We start from the raw sequence: 11193 nt of genomic DNA, 5'->3' as shown, positions 1-11193 counted from the left end.
TGCTTCATGCTAAATACATTATTTACCTTACAAGAACTTTGTTATTTTTGAATAAAAAAAAGTTTGTGTTTTGTGATTTTTTTTTTGTTTTTTTTTGTTTTTCTTTTTTCAAAGGAATCCATGCATCGTGGATCAGAAATTTCTGCGGGCTACACTGGCTGAATGTGGAAATCATTGATTTTGCAAAGATGAATCCTGACTGGCATTAATTGCAAACTCCACTCTGAGGGCAGTACAGGAGTTTTTTTTGTTTTTGTTTTGCCGTGTTTTACTTTTGTTTGTCCGTCAATGTGCCTTTGATCTTTTAAAAACACACCGCAATACTAATGGCAGCTTGTGTAGCTTTTTTTTTTTTTTCCCCCACTCGGATCAAATAGTTTTGACAGACAGAAAAAGATCTGTACCATTATTTTCTTCCTTGACAGCTATTGTAATTTCCTGGACTTGATTTTCACTTGGGCAGTTAAGAAGAGCTCGTTTTCTGCATCAGTTCTCTCTCTCATATTTGTGTGTGTGTGTGTGTGTGTGTGTGTGCGCGTGTGCACGTGTGTGTGCACATGTGTGTATAGGTGTGTGTGCAGGGCCAACCTCAGGCTTATGGCTTGTGGAACATTCTCTTAATACAGAACAAAATTCAAAGATTAGCAACATCACTAAAAACTGACCCACTCTCTCATTAGTCACTGACACCTGGTACGAACGAGTGGTTCAGTGTCCACCTCCTAACATGCTACTAGGCTCCACAGCGAAGAAGCACAAAGGACTGGAAACCGTCCCCCACTCTGTCCACCCATCCCTGCACACTTCATGGCCACGCCAAGGCTTTTCCTGGCACAATTTGATGCCCGGCGCTACAAGCCTGGACCTGCTTCCAGGGGACCAGGACTCTTCCTTCTCCCCAGTTGCCTTATATGCATTCACTCAGCGAACCCAGCTGGGTGGACATCCTGACCTTTTAAACCTAAGGGTTGGGCCTGATCGATGGTTACTTTGCACACATGCCTTCTAGGTGCCGAATGTGTGTTCCCGTGGCATGATCGTTGGCATCCCTGCGGATTCAGCCACGTGTTTCTGACAAAGCTGGAGGAAGCAATGGTAATTTTGGCTTTTTCGTTGTTTTTTTTTTTTGTTTTTTTCGTTTTTGTCTTCAGATAATGAAAAGCTTTTGTAAAACAGCTGAGTGTCAATATGAGTTCTATGGCTTCAATCTCCTTTAAAAATAAAATTCTTAAGGGTCCAAAACAAAGGAGGGGCAAATTAAAAAAAAAAAAAAAAAGGAAAGAAAAGAAAAGAAAACCAAACCAAAAAAAAAAAAAAAAAAGATAAGAAAAAAGTAATAAATTGCTGATATTGCCACAAATCATTAGAAATCTCCTGACATGCTAAAACCAAATGGCCGAAAGTTCAAAACAAATCAGTGACTTGTTTTTAATTTTTCGTGGTTTCCTTTTGCTCTTTCTGACCCTTTGCCGTCCGATTGGTGATGTTATTCAAACAGGACCGAATCCCTGCCAAGTGCAGGAGCGAGCCCGCCGCCTCTTTCATCTCCTCGTCGTCGCTCTCGGGGGGCTTCTCCGTGCGTCTCTTTTTGAGGGGCAGCGTGTCGCTGGGGACCTTCCTGGCCTTGGCCAAGTGCTGGCGCTTCTTGTGCAGGGCCGCGTAGCCGCTGTCCCCCAGGGCGTCCTTGGCCTCCTTCGGGCTGTGTTTCCGGTCGTCCTCCTCCGTTTCGCTGTGGCTCTCGTGGCTCTGGAAGCTGCCCTCGCTGCCCTCGCTGCCCTCCTGGCTCCCCTTGGTGGCGAACTCGTAGTGGTCGTCGGCCGAGGAGGAGGAGACCGAGTCGCTGGCCGGCGACGTGCTCCTGGCGGTGGAGGACTTGGCGCTGCTGTAGTTGTGGTCCTCCTTGGGGTCCCCGCTGACCACCGGGGAGCCGCACGACGGCTCGCTCTCAGTCCGCAGCCGGCAGCCGCTGAGGCCGTTCCTGCGGACGGGGCGGCGGGGAGAGGGGTGTGGGGGGGGGGGTCACAGAGAGGACACAGGTTAGCGGCAGCGTCTGCGCATGCTCGCGCATGCGCACCCAACCCGCCCACCGCCCAACCTCTGATGCTCCGCCCGCCTGCGGGCCACAGGCTGCCCTGCTTCGCAGAGCGGGTCCGAGTCCTGCCCGCCCCCCCGCCCCCCACCCCCACCCCCACCCCGGCCTCCCGGCTCATCCCATCGCCCGCTTTTTCACTCCGTGTGCGCACAGACGTCAAAACAACACTCTCCTATTAAACCATCAAAATCAAGCTGTGCTTGGGTTCGCACACCTGCTAACACCGTGGAGTAGGCACCGCCAGGCGATGCTGGCTGGGTACTTCAGGGACACGAGCCCGCGCTCTTCCGGAGCTGCGACACGAGGGGCCTTTTGTCAGGAGACTGAGCCCAGTGTTCAGCCGAAAGAGAGAACCTGCCACGTGGTGACAGCTATTCACTCGCGCTTGCCCTGCCTCGTTCATTCTGTAAATATTCACTGAACACCTAATATGAATGCACGGCCTTAGGGAGGGTCCTGGGGAGGCATCCGCGGCGGAATCAGATACAGACACTGTCACAAAGATGCTCAGAGTCGAACAGAGAAGCAAGTCGTGGTTATGTCACCGGTGAGAGAGAGGGCACTAAGCTACCACCTAACTACGCTTACCACCTGCCAGGCGCCACGCGCCGTCCGCAGGGATGGTTGCACTGAACTCTGTGACGTGGACAGGAGCATCCCTGTTTTACCGATGCTGGAAGAAGGGTCTGGAAAGCCACACAACTCAGAAGTAGCAGAGCTGGATTAGGACCAAAGTCTGATTCTCAAGATGGGCTCCTGATGCAATCTGACGGACTCTCGCTGTTCTTCTGATTTCCCTATAACTAGGTCCCTTCTGTACACTCCCATCAGGACCCGACAGCACTCACCACACCTGATTATTGTGTGGTGGGTGTCTTTATGTCTGAATGATGACCTGAATTGTCTCGTGCTTCATGCTGGCAAGGGGAAGAGTGACTGCACCCACTTCACTGTGGGGCTGAGGACGGGAGAGAACGCCCTCATCTGTCTGGACCAGTGCCTGGTCTAAGGGTGAGGACGGTGATGTTCATTCCTGCTTAGGCCACACATTCCCAAAGGTGGGCACCCATTCTGCGTGGACGGTAGCTGTATTTTTGCCAGTGTCCAGCACACAGGTGTTCAGAAGAGGCAGTGCGGTGGTCAGAGATGAACACGCACAGGAGAGAAGGGTTACTTTGAGCTGGAGGGGATAGACAGAGGACAAGGAAAAGGTCTGTGGAAGATACGGTGTCTGACTTTGGACGTGAAGGCTAAAGGTTTGGGCAGGGAGGAGAGATGTTCTATTGTACCATGCTGGCCCCGTCTCCTGTAAGCGTATCCACCTGATGATAAGCTTCTAGGAGACCTGGGGAACATGAGGGCACTTTTTTTTCTTTGCTAACACATCCCCAACTGTAGGCACTCCTTTTGTGTTCCCTTCACAAAGAGCACTTCCCACCGTCTTTATGAGCTGCGCGATGCCTTGTTCCATGTCTGTGCTTCCCATGAGAGTGTTAGCTCCACAAGACAGGGCCCAGTCACGTTCTGTCCCCCAGTGGCTAGCATGTGCCAGGTGCAGAGTGCCTGCACACAAGATAACACTGAGCAAGTGTAGGAGCAGAAGGAATTGTGTGGCTGAGAGAATGAAGTGTGGGAAGATGACTGTGGGTCTCCACCAACACGTCTTACTGGATAATCCCTGTACATATGGCACCTGCAGAAAGGCTATGGGGTTAGAACAATAAGAGTCGGTCACGAGCTGTTACCCTTTCTTTCCTGGCATCCCTGTGGGCCTTCAGGCTCAATGAGACCCTGGTTGCAGCCCAGAGAGAAAGTAAAAGGGGAGTAGAGTCCTTTGTGTAGCAGGGAGTGAAGCCAAGGAGTCTCTCCTCCTTCTGGTGTTCCAGAGGCCCGAGGTTCTCTGCTAAATTTAAGCTGGTGGTTGAAAATCCGACTGTAATATGCACCAGCAAAACGTCCGAGGGCCATTACCCAAATTCAGTCGTTGCTACATGCCTTGAGATCATCAGGGTCAACCCCAACAATGACATTGCTGCACAATGACAATTCATTTGCACAGTGAAGTCCTAGCAGTCTCCAGAAGGGCCCCAGATTGTGTCCTGCATTCTGCAATCGCAGATCTATGACCCCCTCCACCCAGTCCTTCCAGAAAGAGCCTGGCTTTCCTGCAGGCTTCTGTTCACATCCTGGCACTGCTTATTAGTGACTTCCAGTGGGCTCTATGTCTCCCTTACAGGGCAGGGTGATGACATGAGAAGTTCTCAGCACAGAGGATGGTTCTCAGTGGTGCCTGAGAATTCTGGCTTGGTTTCCCCTGTTGCTGTCAGACAGTTCACCCCTGCTTTCTGTTGCTGGGACATGCTTACCTGAGCACTCTTGTTTTCTTTCTATTATGGGTCAGGAGGCTGATGGGGACACAGCATAAAGTAAGAGGAAAGAGGCCCCGAGAGAGAAATTCCTCACGGGCTTGCCTGTAAATGCAGCCCCTGAGCTTTGGGCAATGGCCTCTGCGATATCTATTTTCTGCACACTCCCCGTTTCTTGGCTCTGTCTTGGGTGCATAAAAGTGGCTAGGAAAAGATTACTTTGAGGTGTTTCCAAATATGAAACTCTATAAATGTAACTAATTGCACAGGTAGCTATTAATAGCTATTAAACAAATGAAACTGAAAGTCTCGGATAATGGTTCTCTTGATCTTTGTTGTTGCAGGTAACTGCTGTAAAATCCAAAATAATTAGTCCACTGAACTAGCAGAAAACAGTCTCAGAGTGAACCCGGCGACACTTGGAGGAGTAAACGGGGCTATGGTTGGCTTTCCGAAAATCAGTTTAGTTCTGAATCCTTATTTTTTAACAACATGAGGCTTATCATTCACTTCACTACCACAGTTAAGCAAAACAGGATACCTCTGAGCATATATGGCGAAAGAGAGAAGGGGAGAGAATCATGGGAGCAAATGAGTATGAAATAAGGTAAGTGTTGTCAAAGCTAATTCTTAGTGAATCTAGGTGAAAGGCATATGGTGTTCGTTGTGCTTTTCTTTCTCCTTTTCCACAGGTTAAGAAATTTTTTTTAAATAAAAAGTTTGGAGTAGGGAGTAGGAGATGTATACCAGAGTGACAGCACTGATAGAACATTCTAGTTCCAGACAAGCGGAAAGGTTTTGGGCCTGAGAACTTCTCTTTCTTAAAGGAGATAAGCACATATGAAAGAAGTACTAAGGACACACTACCATCAAATGGAGAAGAGAAGAGAAAATCACTTCTGCAGCCCATGAAGTGAGTGTTATATAGGGCAAGGTCTCTGGTACTGCCTGGAACCACACACTGCATGCCAACAGTGATTCCATAGACCACGTGCCACGATACTGGCCTGGCTCAGCCGTTCCACAGATAAACAAACAGAAACTAAAGAAGTGTCCCATGACTTGTCCAAGGTGCCTCGGCCAGTTCTCAAAGACCGCTCAAGCAGGAATTTGAAATGTCTTTAGGTCTCTCTCGAGAAAGGAAGTTTACTGATAGGAAACCAATACGCCCACTGACCATATTTCTGGATAAAAACAGGTATGCAGATGTGACTTCAGGGAGCAGGAATTAAAATATAAATGCATCTCTCTCCCTGACACTGTAGCATGGGTGCAGAATCCATAAATTCCACACCAACTCAGCAGGAAGCGACAAGCTCCTTCAATGATTAATAACTTGATGCCATGCTGTTTATGGTGGCACAAGCCAGCCGCACCGACTTGATGTCAAACGCCTCGTCCTGCAGGGGCTGTCATCATAGGACACCACATACTTAAAAGAAGGAACCAGTCATCCTGAACACGTTGGAAGGTAAATTTCTAACCACCTCTTCAAAACTCATTCATTAGAACGAACACGTGATACATCTGAAATGCCCGCCATTTTTCAGACTTCTCTGAATTTAGGTGTGACACCATTTTCAATGATCATGTTAGCATAAATTAAAGCCATTTGATTTTACTAGACCTCGATAAAACCGTGTGTTATTAATCTCAAAAACTTGGTATTCATTCTCTGGTCAAATCAATAGGAAATATCGAACATAAAAGGTGAGAAATCACGTTAGTTCAGGCCGAGAATGAACAACGCTTGCGACTAACAAGTCAAACTACAGCTTCTGATGGGACACGGCCATCTTGTATCTTCTCTATTGGTTCATTATTGGTCCCGCTACAGTAGAACTCTATGTAACACCTCCACCTTTCACCTGTGCACAAGGTTCTCTCTGGAGCTGACGGCTTTAAATCTAGAGACTATCATTTAGGGTGCAGTTGTCTGCCCAAGGGGTTGACTTGAGAACTCTTGACTTTGGCCAAGCATGCAATTAATGGGATTCTTCGGCAGTGCTGGAGCTAGTGCAGTTCTTTGGTCTAAAACCGACCACAGGTAGAAAGACATGGACGAGAAGAGATGGCCAGGGAGTTCCACTTCCAGCTGGGTGGCAGAGAAGACATCTAGAAGACACTCTTCTGACTACCCCAGAAAAGATTCTGGATGAAATACAGCAACATAGTTTTTAAGTCATGGCTGGCTTTGCTGGAAAATAAGGGAATCTTAGAAACCCAGGCAAACACACTTGTACCAAAAGAACGTCACACACAAACAAAAGGTTAAAAAATAAGGACAAAATCAGAAACAGGAGCAGTAGGTGAGCAAGAAAGCCAGGGTTTCTCTGGAGTAAAAGCCTACTGTAGCCCTGGGACAAGAGCCCAAATTTATAGTGATGGAGAGAGAGAAAGCCAAAGAAGATTGATTTTGGCAGCTCCACAGTTAACTGTGGCTCCTCGAAGGGGATTAAAGTGGCCTCAGGTGTACTGATCCCTAGGCTCCCAGCACAAGTTTGAAAGCAAATCCTCTCTTGAAGAATGCAATCTGAATTTAAGCCACCAGGATTCCCACATACTAAGGTTAATCCAATATTCAAGGAGAAAGCTCAGAACCTAAAATCACCAAACATACCAGCGAGCAGGCCACTGGGAATGCATAAATGTAAAAATGTCAAATGTAAAAAGCTAAGACCTCTGAATGATGATACCTTCAATGAGGTCCTAGACCAAAGTAACTGCCCCTCAGAGGCAGGCAATGGGGATGAAAGCCAGGCTTAACTCTCAGTTCCAGATGGCATGAGAAACAAGAAAAGCCTCCCGAGATTTTTTTTAACCACAAGCCTTGAGTCTTGTGGGGATGAGGCCAGAATTCTACTGTGTAGACCCAAAGACCTTAGGCTAAATTTAATTTAAAGTGCCCAATGGTGCCTACTGGAAGAAAATACAAACCCTTTCTGGAAGAACATACTTTAAGCTCAGGCCACAAAGAATTCCCATGGATAAGACTTCAGGGACCAGAGGTTAATAATAATAAAAAAATAAATAAACACAAAAGAAACAGCCACTATAAGCCAGAGACAACAGAAAAAACAACTATACAGTATGAACTGCAAAGCTGGCAAATATTGAAATAAGTAGGTACATGATGTCAAGAATGAGTACAGAAATAAAACAGGGAATTGAAATATACTAGATCTAGGAAGAATAGATTATGAAATCGAAGCAGACAGATTTTGGAAAGCATCAAGAGTTGCGAGAGATGAAAAAATATAATCCCTGAAATAAACCTCAATGAAGCTGAAAGAGAAAAAGTTAGTAAAAAAGAGCAGTGAACTGGAAGATGGATTTAAAGATACTATACACAGTGCAGCAGAGATGAAGAGATAGAAATATGGAAGATTGGGCATGATGTAATACAAAAGAAGATCCAACATAAATCCACCTGGAGTTCCAGAATGAAAGAGACAATGGGGAAGACCCAATACCTGAACAGAAAGTGGCTGAGAATTCTCTTGTTTTGATGAAAGGTACCAACCAATCTTCAGATTTAACCAACAAATCCCATGGACGACAAAAAGAAATACATATCTGGACACATCATAGTCAAACTGTAGACATTAAAAAAAAAAAAAAGAGAAGATGTAAAAGTAGCAGAAAGAAAACACATCACCTAAAGAAGAATATCGGTTAAGATAAAATGAGGGAGGTAGATCAAAGTGGAAACATATTCTCGAGGTGAGAGAGGAACGGAAGAAGCATCAAATGCTATCTTCTAAGAATGAAGGCAAAACAAATATGTTTTCAGACAAAAAATTGTCAAGGCTTTAACTAAAAGCAGATTGTCACGGTAAGGACTTTCTTAAGAATGTATTTCAGGAAACAAGGAAAATTTTCCAAAAAGAAAGGTCCGAGATGTGAGAAGAAATGATAAGCAGAGAAAATGTAGTCAACTATTGACTGAACAACACAATAAAAAAAACCAAAATGAAATAGAACCACAGTATTGGACAAGTGTAGCACATCATCTGGGAGGTAGGGAATAGCAGCTGAAGTATTCCAAGGGCCTTGTATTGATCAGGAGTTTAAAAGTATTGATTAACTTTAAACATTTTAAAATATTCATGTTATAAGTTCTAGGATCAACATTAAAAGAAGAGAAACAAAATGTATAACTTTTAAACCATTAGAAGGAAAAAAGGGGGGAGTGGGAGCTTTTGATCGATTTAAAATAATACAAGAAAGGAAAAAGAATCAGGAAAAAAAACAGGACAAACAAGTGCAAAATAAAATGGTAGAAATAAACCCAAATATGTTATTAAAAAGGGACTAAAAACCTTCAGTAAGAGGTAAAGATCATTAACACAGATTTGTTTTTTAAAAGCTGTTTCCAAGAGAAAAACCTAAAACACAAAGACAAGCAAAGGTTAAAAGTAAAAGGATGGAAAACGCTGTATCATGCCATGCTGGTACAGCTATATTATAACCAGAGAAGACAGATTTTTAAGGCAAAAATCATTACTACGGATAAAGAGAGTTATTAAATATTCATAAAGGTTCAATTCACCAGGAAGCTACATCAGTTCTAAACATGGATTCCTCCATGCAGATAGCTTCAAAATACCTACAGCCCAAAATGAAAGAGCTACAAGGAGAAACGGTCAAATCTACATTGTAATGGGAGATTTTAATACATCATTCTCAGTATTCAATTGACCAAGCATGCCTTCCCTCCCTCCCTTTCCCTCCCCCCCCCCCCCCCGCCCCCACACGGTTAGCATGCAGATTTGATCTAATAGACATACAGAACATGTGTTAGTAATGAAGAAGGCTTATCATTTTGAAGCACACATAGAATATTTATAAAGACTGATAAATGCTAGACTATACAGCAAGTCTCCACAAATTTCCAGTATCTTCCAGATCAACTCTCTGGCCACAATGACTTAGAGTTAGTAATCAGTGTTGAAGGGGTAACTAAAAACAAAAATAAGAAACCACTGCCTTCTCCTGGGTTTGAAAATTTAAAAACACACTTCCAAAAGCATCTGTGGGTCAAAGACATTAAAATGGACATAGAAAGTACTCTGCGCTGTTAATAATGAAAATAAAGGTATCAAAATTTATGGGATGTAATGAGGCAGTAATTTCAAGGAAATTATAACCTTGAACTTTTATAGAAAAAGAAGAAAAGTTTAAAATGAAGGTAACTAATCCAGGCAAAGAAAAAGAGAATTTAAAAAAGGAAACTATAAATGAAAACAAAAATAAAATAAATGAACACCCCCACCCCCAAAACCCAAAAGTTGATTCTTTGAGAGGAAAAACAAAAAGCTATGGCAAGATTAAGCAAACAGAGTGATGTTAAAATGAAATAAGAATGAAAAAGGGACATAACTGCAAAGGTATTTTGAAAGATGACAGATACATTATGAGTAACTTTATGCCAATATTTTTGAAAGCTTAGGTGAAATAGACAAATTCCTACAGTTACCAACATGAACTCAGAAAGAAATTAAAAATAAGCCATACTATCCCCGCAGTATTTCCTCTCTCCCTCCTACCGCAGAGCATAATCTAATCCTGAGTTTCAGAGTTGCCTTCAAAGACCATGATTTCAGAAGGTATAAGCTGACAGGTGCTTGGTCTTTAAAAACAAAACAAAATACAGTATAAAGAAGACCTGTGGCAGGTGCAGCATTGGGAATACAGTCAATGATATTTTAATAGTGTTGCATGGTGACAGATGGTAGTCACGAGCACAGCAAAATATACAGACTTGTCCAATCACTATGCTGTACATCTGCAACTAATGGAAGATTGTGTGTCAACTATACTTCCTTAAAAAAAAAAAAAAAAAAGACCAGTGGCAAATCTTCCCTCAAGTTGTATAGCTAGACCACACCCTATCTTAACACTGAAGGCTCTCGGCTTCCTGAACTCCTGTTACAAACATCTTCTCAAGGGGAAAGACAAAGTTAGATGACCAGGAGCAGACCTTAGGCTGCGAGAGTTTTCCTGATGATTGTATTCTGACAGGACCTTAAGTATTAATGTTTGTATTACAGTAAGAGTATTAATTTCTGACTTGCTTCATGTTCCACAGGAATTACAGCTTTCACTTGAGGTCCAAATGCAATTAAGCAGTCTCAGACGGTGATTAGATGGAACTTCTTATAAATTAAAACTTGCTCTCGTTCGGATGACCACCATCATTCCTTAAAACCAATGGCCATTCTTCTTGGCATAATAAGCTCAATGCAAGCCTTTTCCTGGGACTTAGGGCAAAGCTTCAGGTGCTCAAAAAGGAGACCTGGGAAGGTCTATGGGGGGCAGGCTAGATGAATCCAAGAGGCTCCCCACATTACTAATTTTATTTTTTTCCAATTGGATTTATTGTGGTAAAATATACAAACATGAAAAATTTACCATCTTAACCACTTTTCATTGTACAGTTCAGTAGTATTAAATACATTCATAATATTGTGCAACCATCACCACCATCCAACCTTGGGATTCTTCATCTTACACAACTGCAACTCTGGCCCCAATAAATACTAATTCTCCATTCCTTCCCTCCTGGGCCATTGGCAACCACCTCTCTATTTCCTCTATGATTTTGACCACTCTAAATACCTTGTATGTGTAGAATCATACAGTATTCGTCTTTTTGTGACTGGGTTATTTCATTTAATGTAACGTCCTCAAGGTTTATTCATATTGTGGCACGTGTCAGAATGCCCTTCATTT

The 11193-nt window shown here is 43.7% G+C and overlaps 1 protein-coding gene across 5 annotated transcripts in view; it reads right to left on the bottom strand.

Moving 5' to 3' along the window:
- Nucleotides 1–289: 289 nt before the first annotated feature.
- Nucleotides 290–11193, bottom strand: part of FOXN3 (forkhead box N3) — a 297410-nt gene continuing 286506 nt past the window's right edge. For all 5 annotated transcript variants that reach the window (XM_049612347.1, XM_049612348.1, XM_049612345.1 and 2 more), the window contains one exon: nucleotides 290–1978. In XM_049612347.1, the coding sequence (XP_049468304.1) occupies nucleotides 1429–1978 (550 nt within the window). In that variant the 3' untranslated portion in view covers nucleotides 290–1428. The remainder of the gene's footprint in view (nucleotides 1979–11193) is intronic.

This window comes from Panthera uncia (genome assembly GCF_023721935.1).
Source record: "Panthera uncia isolate 11264 chromosome B3 unlocalized genomic scaffold, Puncia_PCG_1.0 HiC_scaffold_1, whole genome shotgun sequence".
Lineage (NCBI taxonomy): Eukaryota > Metazoa > Chordata > Mammalia > Carnivora > Felidae > Panthera > Panthera uncia.
This window is presented reverse-complemented; position numbering and strand designations above follow the sequence as displayed.